Source organism: Ambystoma mexicanum, chromosome 12 (assembly GCF_040938575.1).
Source record: "Ambystoma mexicanum isolate Mex_15411 chromosome 12, UKY_AmexF1_1, whole genome shotgun sequence".
NCBI lineage: Eukaryota > Metazoa > Chordata > Amphibia > Caudata > Ambystomatidae > Ambystoma > Ambystoma mexicanum.
The window spans coordinates 423,672,501-423,687,640 of NC_090936.1; the positions used below are offsets into that span (position 1 = coordinate 423,672,501).

Sequence of the window (15,140 nt, forward strand, 5' to 3'; positions counted from 1 at the left end):
TTGTGGCTGGGCCGAAATCGGCCCTGGGGAGTGGGGCCAGTTTCTGCCCATGACTGGACCGGTTTGGAAAAAAACATTTGAAAAAATATATAGATTTTTTCAAAAAGCCTTCTGATGTCGATAAATGAGTACCAACACAGGTTGGGTGATATTGTATGCAGATTTGTTCTATAAAAAAGAGCTTAAGTGCTATACATTAACATTATCCTTTGGCCTTGGACGTCTGCTTGGATTCACAGTGATTTAGTGTACTTAGGGTCAATGACATTTGAGGACACTTCCTGTTTCGTCAAGGGGTGAAAGGTCGTGTTTCATCGCTTCCCGAGATGCCACTTTGGGGTAGGGTCAAATGACATATCTTCCAGTGATGTCATCAGATGTCAAGGGTCGTGAGTCGAGGGATGGGGCACTTTTTTGAGGCGAGGGGTGGGCCACTTTTTTTTGGGTGACCGGGCCTATTTCTTGTCTCAGTCCGACCCTGGCCGGCACCCACGGCTCGAAACAACAACCGCCATCCTTGAACTATATTTAGCATCCTTGCCCAGCCCCTCGTCTTCACATGGCCATTTCTGGATCACGGCCGACAATAAAACCGCAGGTCCACCGCATATGAAGGAACTTCCAATCAATAAGGTGGCACGATGCCCACTCATTTTTTATTCAAAAACATCAGTTCCATACAATAAAGCGGTACGGCGGCCGCCTTTCTCCTCACAAGTTGTTAAACCAGCCCAAAACCAGGCTACATTGCAAAACGCCCAGCAGTTCTCAATCCTCCAGCCGTACCATTTCTATTCATGAATGGCAAGCTGACCCAAACAAATAATCCCCCGCACCCTTTTTCCCAGATCAACAAAGAAATCCACAAAACAGAGCTGCAGGACGACCGCATTTTTTCATATCCGTACCCTCCAGCAGGACGACGCCAAGTAGCTCCAAACAAACAATAATGTGTGCCCTGCCTTTCGAGCATGTATGAAATCACGCATATTCAATTTCTCCACAAAACGGCACGGCGACCGCACCTTCCCTGAAATTGATAAATTGAACATGTTATAAACAGCGCGGTACGGCGCCATTTCATGAAAAACCATATCCAGATCGTTCACGCCCCACATTAAGTGTGCGAGCACCGGTCACCCGCTATCCCAAAAACGCCACAGTTTGTATCTTAACCCAGAACACTTGCAGGCCCACAGCAGCTGCCCCCGGGCCATGCGTGTCCTCACGTTGGCCGCCTGTACCGTGGAGGATATGCCAGGGCCCCAAGGCCCCATGGCAAAGGCAGGCGCCCCCAGTGCCCAACCATCAACTGCACTCCTACCTTGTCGCTTCACTGCTATCCGTCTCGGCAAAACCGCAAAACTCTGCCGAGACTGCTATCCTGCTGCTGCCTGGGCTGCAAGAGAGACCTAGCCCTCTCAGCCCAGGCCATTTCAGGACCTCCCTAGGCCAGGATGTTTCCGGGCCGGACCATAGGGGAGCATGCACTTCTGCCCCCTCGATGAGAGGAGGCAAGTCCACGAAGGGGGTGGCCCTCGATGGCCCGCTATGCCATCTACCCCTCTAGCGCCCGTCTGCGCGGGTTGGCGCATCTGCTTGGAACTTGGTTCTGCCAAGTTCTAAATCATAACACATTCTCGTTCTCTGTCATGGAGAGCTCAGTGGCCTCAGAGAGAAGTTGGGGGTCCTTGGCACACAAAAGCCAAAGTTCTGAATCATAACACATTCTCGTTCTCGGTCATGGAGAGCTTGGTGGCCTCAGAGAGAAGTTGGGGGTCCTTGGCACACAAAAGTCAAAGTTCTGAATCATAACACATTCTCGTTCTCGGTCATGGAGAGCTCGGTGGCCTCAGAGAGCTGTTGGGGGTCCTTGGCACACTAAGGCCAAAACAGCATCCTTGACTAGTTGTAAAAATCCACAATCCATGCCGGTGGCGGGATGTACGGCGACATGGGGCCAGGTGAGAGGAAATGCAATTTAGCACCTTTTCCTTCTACAGAAACTTTGAATTTGATGACATACTTGGACTACTGGGCCCATTCCCTCTGCTGATTCTACACTGATGCTACGTTGTAGCAGTGACTGGTAGTGGGAAGACTGGTCCATTTTTTGGCATGCACAGATATATGAATTGTCTTTGGTCAACCTACATGAGGGAATGGGTTTCAGGTGAGGGAATGGGTTAGTGGGTGATCTTATTAAGGTGGCCCCTATAGGTACAGCGTTGTCTACGGTTGTCTTTTCGCCAGGCTCTAGGCCACAAAGATACATTAGTACATAATGACAGGAACCCTGACCTCAATGGTCTACATCACCGAATTACCCACCCTAATAGCGTGTGTTGCCAGCATGCCGTGCGGTATCGAAGAGCTTGTTAAATACCACAAACACCTGAAACCCACACTACTGTTAGCCTCCCAGCATCAAGTGGTACCTTGAGGTTGCCATGCCTTTTTGTAGCAGGGAACCTTGGAATGCCAATTCAGACTAGTTGTGAGTCAACACAGTTGAGTTTACATTGTTTAAAAGGTAGTTGGACCCTGTTGTGTGTGCCATCATTCACTCGCTTTCCTTCTTTCTTTCCTTGCAGCATAAATGTTCGTCTACTATTTGTTTTTATATATTTGTATTAATTTGAAGAACAGGGGATGACAATTTCAATCAGAAATGACTTAGAATAGCACATTTACAGATGGCGGCAGCGTTTCCCGTAACGGTGTCTGTACAAAGGACAAAGATGAGGATTAGTGGTGAGCCAGTTCATGAGGGTGTGAACAAAGTGAGGCATAGACTAGTGACAAATGAAAGAAAAATAACTATAAGAGACAGGGGACTTACAAAGGAAACAGTAACCTCGGGAGGCAGCTGCTTCAAACTAAAGAATCCCTTATGATAATTTCCTTACGTACGAAGGGCCAGTAGCACGTGTTTTGTCAGGCTGGAAAAGCATCATTCCAAGAGTGCAACAGGGGATTAGCTTAAAGCGCAGAGGAAAGACACAGCTCATCTCATAAGTCCACTTTTTTGTCATTTTCTCACCGAAACAAACTCCTTAGGGTGTCCAGTCATTTGGTCGACTGAAAACTGGTTGAATGACATTTGGTGGACGCAATTTGGTCGAAAACCAAATGGTTGAATTTTTTTTAAAATTATATATTTATTTTTCGGGTTTTCGTTTTTTAAAAAAAGGGTTTTTTAGAAAAAAAAGGGGGTTGGGGGGACCCCCCCTCCAAAAAAAAGGGGTGAAAATAAAAAAAAAAAAAAATTCGACCATTTGGTTTTCAACCAAATTGGTTCGACCATTTGTCCAGTCGACCAATTTTTTTCAACCAAATGACTGGTAACCCTCCTTAGCACATGGCCTCTAGTTCGCTATTTGCGGATACAAATTTCCAAGCACATTGGGTGAGATCAATTTTTGTGTATATGTGATTTTCATGTATGTTGTTTGCGGTGTGCGTTCTCGTAAGCAGTGTGTTGTTTGCCAGTATGTATTTGTGTGTGTGTTTGTGGGTGGGAGGCCGGTGACAGTAAACTGCACGAAGAAGTTACGCAAAATGGCAACTTTGCAAATTTCCCAAGAAATATTTCATTGCCAACTATGTGGCCTGTGAGAGTGGTAGGACTGAGTGCCACACACGATAAATGGCTATAGCCAATGGCTGGTGACATTATAAAGTGTGGATTCATTATGTGTTTGTCATTTTGACAAGATGTGGCCCTCACATTACCTTTACACTCAATGATATCTCCCCGATGATGAGGGTGTTCTGTGTGGATATCCACCTCTATAATGCCACATATCAGACAAATTCTTGGATTGCCGCTAGTGGAGTACATGTCTGAGGATGGGGTGTGCAGGTGCATAGACAGACAAACTAAAAGACAAGAACAAAAAAATTGCATTTTATTTCACAGTGACGGATCCTGTGGCTCCAGCAGCAAGAAGCCCGGCTGCGAGACGGCGGATGGGACGGAGGCCGACAGACAGAGTGGTCATGAGTGCGGTTCTCATGCCAAGCACCCTGAACTGCAGGAGGAGCAGGCAGCAGGGTGCCCCACTCTGGTGCCGAGGGCCAGCCATCACCACAACACCTCCCCGGTGGGAGCACTGCAAGTCAAGGGTGTGCCCACCTGTTCCCACGCGGCAGCCTCCGATTATGAAATATCCCTTGAGCTAAAGAACAAACAGGTACACTAAGTGTCAAGAAATGGGTGAATGGCATGTTGAGGGTGTGAGAGGAGGGAACCTTTCGAGAGTGGGGGATGATGGAGTAAGGAGTTCAGAAAGGGCGGCCATTTTTCCCTTATCCTAACCCTCCAGGCTTGAGTGCGGATTGGAGGTATTTTGAGAAGGCCTACGGGGTGGGAGAGGAAGGGATTCATGGTAATAAGGCTCTGTCTTAGTGCGCAATGTCTGTGTGGTTGGTTTCAGAGAAAGGATTATATTCTACCAAGTTTGTGGACAACTGGGAGAGATACAGGGCATTATTGTGTGGAACCAAGTCCACTATCTACCCGAGGCAACTGAAAACAGTTTGAAGGACAGGTCTTCGTGGTGGTCTGTCTCTAAACACCTGTGGCGCAGTTGCTACAGGTTTGAAATCAGAAGAGCAATCATAACAGAGAGCTAGTGAGTGTTCTGTGATTGCAGGGCCTGTAGTTTCTCTCAAGATGGGTTTTTCGCAGAGCTCACGTGCTGCACACTTGCTGGAATCTGCACAGAACCTTTGTGCAGCTGAAGTGCTGCGATTGTGAATTTTCCCGAGTTAATATCGCGACTGCTTGGACCTCCCAGGCAGATCATAGACAGCCTCATTCGCTCATCCCCTTCCCTCCACCTCCACAGATTCATGGTGGCGGCTCGATGTACCGCGCAGTCTATTTGAGTGTAACTCTCTGCCTCACCCGTTGTTTGTCTCAGCACCGAAGCCTCGCCTCTTACCAAGCCTGCAGGCTTTATGCATCATTTTGGGCCTTCATGTAACTCAATCAAACCGTACTGTCCAACAGAGAATAACACATATAGTCATACGTCACAAAACATGTGACCACAACATAAGAACGTTTCAATTGGTATTTTAAGAGGCTGAAGAGCTCTACTGGTTTGTGCTTGTTATACATCAAATAGGAAGAAAGCATAGATACAATATGGCTGATTTATACAACATGATAGGAATTCAGTTCGGTCAGTCCATATGCGTTAGTTGCAAAATATGAGTTGGGTTTTTTTTGGAGGTAAGGGGATGAGCAGAGGTTAGGTCTGTCTATGATCTGCCTGGCAGCTCTTCAGAAATTGATGAGAAGGAGGTCACCCAGGGTGCCGCTGACAGAAGGTTGTCGACTTTGCATGTAAGGGCATCAATTTTTGCACCAAGGTTGTCTGTGCTACTTTTCAGGGCCAGTAGGTTTTGGTTTAGGACCGACACATCCAATTGGGTAGGGCCCTGGTTCTGCTTCGGGGGGTGGGGTGGGGGGTTGTGACTGATCCAGCCACGCAAATTGGTGCATCTTGGCATGTCTTTTGGGATTGTCCATTGCACTCACTGTGGGACGCACCCTATTCGAGCCACTATGTCCTGTTATTTGGTTTGTCATAGCACGTTGGTGAGGTGGGTTATTAGAGGACCCCGGTGGTTGAGGGTCAGTCTGTGGATCCGATACTCGAATATGTGTCAAGATAGTTAGTGGTTGTTCGCCTATGGTACCAGTATCTATCAGGTAGGTGTAAGGATATATCAGGTCCAATCCGGAAGGATGTTGTGTTGGGCCTCCCCGGGATGGTGGCGGGGAGACCTGCTGTAATGTTTCTTGGGCAGTGCCTTATTTACTGTACTCTGTGCCTCTTCAAAGTCCTTCACATTAGGGGCTTATAGGTAGGGGGATGCAAGTTCTGACACTGCTCAGGTGTGTGTGACTATGCAGCCCTCAATGCAGGTTATGGCGCGGGGTCCATCCGCCATAAGGTGCCGGGTCTATGGTGTGGCAGTTCTGGATCCTGAGAGCAGGTATCGTGATGCAGCAGGGAAGCTCCCCACACGCCATGCTTTTCACCTCCTCAATAGCAGACTGACCGTCACCGCGGGAGCGTGTGTGGGGTAGGGCTCGGGGCCAGCACGCTTCAAGATCGTTATGCAAAGCAGCCTCCGCAGGGGATACCGGGTAATAACTGCCGGATCAGTAGTGTGGTACCCCCGGCAAGGCCGTGAGACTGCTATGGTATGCCGCATCCCCCTGGTATTTAGGGGGCGGCCTCTCAGCAGTGGGGCCCGGCCAGCACACGGATTGCCCCGTTTGGTGCCTTCCCCACAGTGGCTGGTGCCTCAGAGGATATTTAGGGGGTTTAGTGAAGAGGCTCGAATCAACGTGAATTTGCACCACTCCTCAAATTTGATAGAGGAGAATGAGTAAAAAACAATGTCCTGCGTTGCTTTCTACTTAAGAAAATAACTGCAGAACAATTAAACGCAATATCAACAATGACACCACGATGTATGTGGTGCTTTATGTGACAATTGAGTGAATAACTTAAAATTATGGCACATCCTGTTTATTTAAATCAAGAAAATGCTAAACAAAAGGATTGAATGACATCCTACCCCCAAAAGGCAAAACGTTAGATAATAAGGTTCAAAGAGTGAAAGATGGCTAACTCCTGAACAGTACAATTAGGTTACAGTTAATTGCAACACAGGGGCAGATACACGTGAAGAGTGTGACGCCTTTATGCATTAAGTCCTTCAATTGCCTCCTACAGTGCCTTCCCAGCATTTACCTGCGGGGGCGCCCTTTGCTCACTCAACTACAGATTTCCCAAAATGGCTTCTGGATAGCCGGTGCGCAGCCGTAGTCTGCGCAGAAGAAGCACGTCAACACTGGGAATATGATACTCAAGATTGTTCTGCTTTTATTGAATCAAGGATCCTCAGTTGTGCTATTTCATCGAAATGATGGTAGTGTAAAGTGACATCGTGCTACTCTGGACCTACCAATGACATTACAAAAAGAGATATCACGCGATTCTTGATCCCAAGGACAGTTTATTTAATGTCTTTCAAATAATCTTTATTGAATACTGGAGGCAGCAGCATTTAACGTTCAACCATTGATAAAATGCTCAAAATTAAGATAAGACTAGTTAATGTTGAAGGCATGATTCGTTTATAAAATATGTTACTCCTAAATGTTAAGGTTTAATCTTCTGCCTACTACAACATTTTTTTTACATGCTATGGGTGTCTTCCTTTTTGTGAGCTGCTTTGAAGCCCTTAAAGAGGAAGTGACATCAGAGAAGAGGAAATGCACCCTGAAGATCCTTTACAGCAGCAGGGTGTTAAAGCATGAAGTTGCATTTTTTTGACTTTACACCAACAAGCTAACTTACCTATTAATCCTGCCCACCTTTAGTAGTGATACCAGAAACAGCGTTACTATTAGAGTAGTACTAGTACTTCATTAGTAGCAGTCCTACCACTGCCAGCAGTATTACTGCTAACACTAATAGTAGTACTTTTAGTAACAATAGCATACTTATTAATACTACTAGTACTACTGCCTATAGTAGTACTAGTGCTACAACCACTGCTAGAAGCAGTACTGTTTCCAGTAATAGGAGCAGCAGTAGCACTAGTCCCAGCTGCAGTAATATCCGTTCTACTACCAATAGCATTAGTTCTACTATAAGTACAGGAATACCATTACTGACAATATTGGCACTAAAGCCATTAGTAGTACTAGTAGCACTACTATCCATTCCAAAAAGCATAGTGCCACCAGTTATCATACTAGTGCTACAGTACTACCTCTAGTAATACTCGTACTACTTGCATTACTACTACCACCACTGTCACTACTAGTATTACTGCCAGTTGTAGTCATAGTAGTACTTCCTGTAGTACTGGTACTATACAGGTAGTAGTAATAGTGCTACTTCTGATGCTGTCAGTAATACTAATACTGCTGATTCTGCTAAAGGTAGTGGTAATAGTGCTCCCACTGGTAATGATAAAACCTGTTTACTACCACCACCACTACTACTGGCAGTATTATAGCTATGGCTACTACTGGCAGTAGTACTAGTTGTATTAGTAGCCCATATACCAATAGGCATACTACCACAAGTAATAATTATACTAATACTGCTGCAATACTATTCATAGTAGTGCCAGTACTACTTGTAGTAATATTACCACTACTATTACTAGTAGTGCTGCAGCCAATAGTAATCATTGTAATATTACTGCCAGTAATATAAGAACTGCTGCGGGTCATGGTAGTAGTGTTACTTCTGATGCTGTTAGAAGTAATAATACTGTTGACACTACTAATGATAGTACAAATAGTGCTCCTGCTGGTAATGATAATAACCTTTTTACTACCACTGCTACTACTGGCAGTATTATTACTAAGGTTACAGCTGACAGCAGCACTAGTATTAGTACTACTCTTTTTACTGGTACTAATGTTACTGGTAGTAATACTAGTAGTGCTGGTAGTAATACTATAGTTATTAAAATTATCACTACTTGGAGTAGCAGTCATATTTTGCTGCTTTCAGTAGTGCCACTACTGCTGGTGGTAGACGTTCTACTGTTGGTGGAGGTACAACAACTGCTACTACCAATAGTAGCAATCATACATATGGTATTTTACAGTAGGTACTTCACTAGTAGTAGGTAAGTACCGTTGTTGGTGTAAAGTAAAAGAAAATGCAACCTTTTACTGTGCGCCTTTACAGCTATAACGGCTCTAAGGACTGCACTTCCTCTCATGCGCTGGTGTCACTTCTTTTTTAGGGCCTTGCACGCAGCTCATAAAATGGAGAACAGCTGGAGCAAGAAAAATACAAACATTCTGAAAATACGTTCGATGGAAAATGTTTTTTGCTGGAAAATAGGAAGAAGATAAAATATTAACGGGCAGGAACAACATTTGTTTTGGCACTTTTATGTCCCATTTAACAAATCATCATCCAAAATGTTTAAATCACAGGGGCTGTAAGAAGTAGCTCCAATGACTTTTTAAGAAAGCTCTGATTCTCAGGGCAGTTTTTCTTGGCAACTTTGTAACATTTTTAATGTTTTGGTTTTTTTTGGGTTCTTTGGGGGGGGGGGAAATGGAGGGGACCACCTATGCCTTCTCTGCTTTTACTCCCATTTTCTATGTTCCCTTTCCCGGTGTTTGTGTATTGTGTGTATATTTGTTAGTGTTGCTTGTAATTATCATTCATATTGTCACTGACCTGTGTGCACCAGGATCTGGGCACCGATAAGAAGCCATGTCACAATAAGACATCTTTTTGGAGAATGTCTAAAACCAGAGGATGAAGTAATCCAACAGGGATATCAGCTTAGTTTGGAAAGGAAGTGGCGCAATAATTCAGTTTTCTGAGGCGCAAAACCGTACTGGCAGCACAAACATGAGTGACGGCCCTGCGGTCCCGAACACAGAAGATATGCTTCATATGAGTCTGACCAAAAAGGTGAATCGAGGCCTTAAACCTTCAGTTGAGCCAACTGCATATACATACGGTTGGCATAGAAATTAAAGTAGGTACTTTCAACTATATTCCAGTTGATTGAACCCCCTCCCACCCCATTTCCTAGCAGCACGCCCCGGCCTGCTGTTTCTAGGGATAAATCAGCGAATCAGCTGGCCTCACTGCTACCAACTGCTACCAGCTGAGCCAATTACCAAAAGTCAAATTGGGAGGTTGCAACACACGGCTGAGACCCATGCCCACAGGCTTCTCTGATAGTTTGAGGGAGAGATTTCTGCAAACTTTCTCCTGACATTGATTTCACTGATAGTTGCGACAGCATACACGCCACGGCGAAGGTAAATAGATAGCTAGAGCTTAGGGGGAATTGGCATGGCAAAGGGTATCTCAGATCGTTGCCAACGTAGATCAAGTCAGGACTTGGCCAAACCCACCCCTACACAAATGCCTTATGAGATTGTTATGAGTAGTTTGTAAGATAAGTAGTTTATATGAACCTATGACTAACTAGTAGGATTGTAGGAACAATAATAAGAAATTGCATGATAGCGAAATCCATGTTACATTCTTATATAATCGTATACGTTTGAAGTAGGATTTGTGTAAGATTCTGATAAGATCCTTATAAGAAAATCAATAAGAAATTATTGAATGGGTAGAATTACATTTCAAAGATGGGGTCCATCGCATCTTGGAAGATTTTAATCCAGGTGGACATGAGAGGCATTGTCCCTCCACATAAGGGAGAGCTACACGGTTGACCCAATTTCCTCCTGGAGTCCAGCTTTGGATGAAAAACAGATGGGCCCACGGTTGCATATTTTCCCTGAAAACTATGTGGCCCATCCCTGGAAGGAATATCTAGCGCCCCCCACAGCTGGTGTAAAATGTACTGCTTGTCACTGAGCAGTATCAAGCAGGCAGAAAGTTTTGCATCTGATGCACTGCTTTGGCCTGGGGTTCCATTGTGGGTAGAGCTGTTGTGGGTGTTGCCAGTGGTCACGCTCGCCCAGAAGGCATGAATAGCTCTGCTATTAAACTTGTCATTTGCCTTAATTGCACCAGTGAACAAACTCTTTCTCAGGGCCTGGCTCCTTGTCCTGTTCATTAATGCTCTGCGTATGCTTCTTGGCCGGACCATAGGTGTGTGTTTTACCTGCAGTTTCCGAACCTGTTCAGTTGACCGCTCCATGAATGCGCCCCCTGTGCTTTCAATGGGCATCTTCTGTCAGACTCTGCCCACTCACACTTCTTCCTTTCAGGTAAGAGCTCTGGCACTTCTCAGCGAACTGCACTACTGTTAATGAGTAGGGTACCTGCACTTCTCAGAAGGAAGCCAGTGCCACAATGCAGGCAGTATCTGCGCCACACTCATTATTCTATTTCAAGCCCTTTTCCTAGACCTTTCACGTCTCCTGTGTTTCATCCATCTTTCCCTGCCTGGGCCTCTGAAGAAATGATGGCAATAGTCTTCCTCTGACCCTTCACCCCCTTTCACAGAAGTGCAGAAAGGGCCTAATCCAACCAGGAGGGCAATACATAGGGATAATACAGGAATATGTTTGCAGTACCCCAAATTCCTGGTTTTGCCACACATGATATGATATGATAGGTTATTTATAATGCCTTAATACCCAGAGGTTTCTAAGCGTGGATCCGCGGATCAAACCTATGGTGCTCCGTGTCGTCTTGCTTCCAAGGTGAGCACGTTGCCCCTGAGCTATCCTCCCGAGAGAGCGCACTGCTTGATCTTGTGCAAATCTCTCCATCATTTCACTCACCTGATTCAGTGCTAAAATGATATTTGCACTCTGTCTCAAATCTTGAGTAGTATTGCAATATCTGATATATTGAGAAGCAAGGTTCTCCCCAATGGCCACATCCAGCTGAAGGTACTTATCTTGTTTTGGTTTAAAATAGTGGTTTCCCTGCATTGACATGGAATTGATAGTGCTTTGTGTGATGGGGACCGTTGATATGGAGCTAAGCTTCTGTCTGTCTGAAAATTAAAAGCATGAGATGAACTCCAGAATGATATCAAAAAATTCCCAAGCCGATTGGCATGCAACCTCATAATGAGAGCAAGACCAAACCTTCTAGATACCAACGAAATTCGTCACATAAGAAAGCACTCTCTGACTAACATCTGTAGATTCTGTGACAAAGAGAAAGAGACTATTCGTCACTTACTACTGTCTTGCCCAAGTCTTATGGAGATTTGGCTTCCCTACATGAAATATATCCTCCAACACTCGTTAATAACTGACGAAGAGACATGGTGGAAAAGGATGATTAACGGTGATCGCGCATCATGGCAACTAGCGACATTCAAGATCCTTCAAACCCTAATTGAAAAACTTGCCTTGAAGCGAAATGAAAATTAGGACCTTTTTCTCCTACTTGGACGGCCTTCTCCTTTTTCACCTTCATCTTCCATCTATCATACTACAACAACAACACTCAGAACCACCCGAAGCGTAAGATTCAAACTAGAGAGACCAAACACGATTAAAGAAACATAAACTAAGGATGTTGTAAAAAAATCAAATCTTTGATTAAAATTCAACAATAAAAATTAAAAATAAATAAATTTAAAAAAGCATTATGCAGAAAAAAAGTGCTTAGAATATTTATGCAGAGCTCCTGAAAGTCCTTTTGTATAACTATACTAAAAAGTTGTTCTTTCCCAGTGGAAACTTTGTACCCAGTATACACTCGGGTTATGTGTCATGCAGGAAGATTGCCTTAGCTTCCCCTGTCCATTGAAAATGACACCTTCTCTAAGTCTAAGTCCTAAGGGAAGGGCGTTCCAAACTTTAGCAGCCACAACGGGGAAAGATCTACCTAAACTGTTAGCAAGGTTGAATTTAGTTTTTTTTTTTAACAACTTTATTTATATTTGCCCACAGGTTATGCACGTACATTAGCAATTTACGATTGTACAGACATATTACATATATAATTCAGTTGCTTTCCGTGTCTACCTGTTCTGATTCATTTAGTTCAGACAAATATTGCTTGTATCGTGCCCATATGTTTCTGGGTCTACTTCGTGGGGTGACGAGTCAATATACAGTTCTTCAGTGTCATTAATCCAGACCATGTCCCTGTTCCAGTCGTCTATTGTGGGGGGTTGTGCATTCTTCCACCTCATTAATATGACCCTCTTGGCTATGAGTAAACCCAGGTTCAGCAATTTCCACCACGTCGGATTCATTTTCCCTTCTGCTCCCAACATGCAAGTACGAGGTGTCCATATCACTAGTTGATCTGCCATTTTGTTAAGTGCTTCGCATACCTCTTCCCAATAGTACCTCAATTTGGTGCAGGCCCATAGCATATGATATATATTCGCATCTTCAGATTTACATCTTGGACAGGCACCTTTTGAGGTAGGATATATTTGCTTAAGCTTTAATGGAGTGTAGTGTGTTCTGTGCACTATTTTATAATGTATCAGTTTAAACCTTGAGTTGCATGATATCCGTTTAGTCAGTCCGCAAATCTGGGCCCATTCTTGTTCGTCTATCTGTTGGCCCAGATCTTTTTCCCATCTCCCTTTAGCTGTGTGGGTTACTACTGGGCGTGTTTGTATCATAGTTTTGTATAGTGTGGATGCAGTTACCTTCTGGGTTCCTCCTGTGAATATGTAGCCTAATGGCATGTTTATTTTTGGCTCTTCTGGAAATGTCGGCTGGATTTGCTGTGTGAAGGTTGCAACTTTGTGGTATTGCTGTTTATGTGTGTGCGTATTGCCCAGCGTATCTTTAATATCCTACCATGATTTAAAGTGTTGATCCGGAAACAGCTGCCCCCACTGTGTGATACCTTTGCTGCTCCAATGTCTAGCTATTTCACTTTCATTATTGAGTGGCGTTTGTGGATCTCCCCATATAGGCATACTCGGATGATATAGTTTATTGACACCAAATATGTCGGCAATTCTGGACCAAGCTGTGATTGTGACTCTAGAGGGGTTGATCGTATTGTAATGCTTCGGGGTGGGTCTAGTCATCTTCTGCAGCGCCTCTACCGCCTCCCTCTCCTGCGGCGGCCCGGTTTTGTCAGTTGGGTTAAGAAAACATATGGCCCATTTGGCTGCCTGCTGTGCCTGTGCAGCCAAATAATAGAGTTCCATGTCTGGCGCCATCAGTCCTCCCCTTGGGTATGTGTCTGTCAAGACTCTCCAGCTCAATCTGGGGTGTCCGCCCCAAACAAATGCTATACAGGTGCTATTTATTTTGGTGAACAGAGCACGGCCTGGCCACACTGGGATTGTGGTAAAGAGGTAGAGAAGTTTCGGTAATATCACCATTTTGATTAAGGCTATCCGCCCTGCCATTGATATTGGGAGCACGGTCCATCGTTTCATTTTTGCACATAGTGTTTCACCTAGTGTTGTGTAGTTCAGTGCTCGGGATAGTTGGGCTGTTCTGGCTATGTGGGCCCCCAGATACATTATGTGTATCGGACTCCATATGAGTCAGTGAAGGTTCCGGGGCTGTGTTGTGGCGTCTGTGAGCAGAAATATTTCTGACTTGCGGGGGTTGAGGTGCAGTCCAGAGTATTCGCCGAACTTCCTGACCTCTGCTAGGATCTTGCCTAGCGTCCTGTCTGGGTTTTTTAAATATAAAAGTATGTCATCTGCATATAGCGTTATGATTTGTAGTTTTCCTTCGAGGTATAACCCAAACGAGCTGTATCGAGATCTAAGGATGTCTGCTAGTGGTTCTATCACCAGGGCAAAAAGTAGGGGGGAGAGCGGGCAACCTCGTCTGGTACCTCCCAGCAGTTCTATTAAGTCTGTGAGGGTTCCATTCACTCTGATCCTTGCATATGGTCGTGTGTATAGCACCTGAATCCACTTTATGAAGTTTGGGCCAAATCCATAGTTGCACAGCACTCCAAAAAGGAAGGGCCATGAGACTGTGTCGAATGCTTTCTTCAGATCTAGGGATACCGCGACCCCCTGCGTGGTGGCCGGTATAGACGTAATTATCTGATGGCACCGTCTGATATTAGTGGCTGTAGATCTATCCGTAATAAAACCTGCCTGGTCTTCGTGTATCATATATGGCATGTATGGTGTAAGTCTTGCCGCTAGCACTTTGGCCAGGACCTTGGCATCTGTATTTATTAGTGATAATGGGCGATATGATCCACATTCTTCCGGGGGCTTGCCAGGTTTAAGTAAGAGTGTGATTATTGCTTCCCTGGTGGTTTCGGGGAGTTCTCCCATATTCAGAGCTTCCTCCTAGACACCATGTAATCTGGGAGTCAGGATTGGGCTAAACTCTTTATAGAATTCAGCTCCCAGCCCATCTGCACCCAGTGCCTTTCCGTTGGGAAGAGCTTTTATTGCCATATTTATTTCAGCCTCAGTGATGGGTGCCTTTAGTAGTTCCCTCGTCGATTCTGCAATGAGTGTTGTCGGTATTTTGGATAGGTATTGTTCTATCTCGCTGTCTGTGACTGTGTCCTGGGGGGAATATAGTTTTTTATAGAACTTGTAAAATGTGTCTTTTACCTCATTCTGGTCTGTTGATATTGTACCATCGTCTCTTTGTATACAGGGTATATTAGTAGGGCCCCTTTCTCCCCGCACTGCTCTGGTTAGTAGCCCCCCAGGGGGCTCCC

The 15,140-nt window shown here is 44.9% G+C and overlaps 1 protein-coding gene and 1 long non-coding RNA gene across 6 annotated transcripts in view; one reads left to right on the top strand and one right to left on the bottom strand.

Annotated features, from left to right (window-relative positions):
• Window positions 1-15,140, top strand: part of IQSEC3 (IQ motif and Sec7 domain ArfGEF 3) — a 1,249,628-nt gene that overhangs the window by 719,369 nt on the left and 515,119 nt on the right. For 4 of the 5 annotated variants that reach the window (XM_069628576.1, XM_069628577.1, XM_069628578.1 and 1 more), the window contains exon 3: window positions 3,923-4,196. The exons of the other annotated variant lie outside the window; for it this stretch is intronic. In XM_069628576.1, the coding sequence (XP_069484677.1) occupies window positions 3,923-4,196 (274 nt within the window). The remainder of the gene's footprint in view (window positions 1-3,922; window positions 4,197-15,140) is intronic. 5 annotated transcript variants of the gene reach the window in all.
• The window catches only part of LOC138513602 (uncharacterized), a 69,687-nt gene that overhangs the window by 2,292 nt on the left and 52,255 nt on the right, over window positions 1-15,140 (bottom strand). The gene's annotated exons all lie outside the window — the stretch shown is intronic.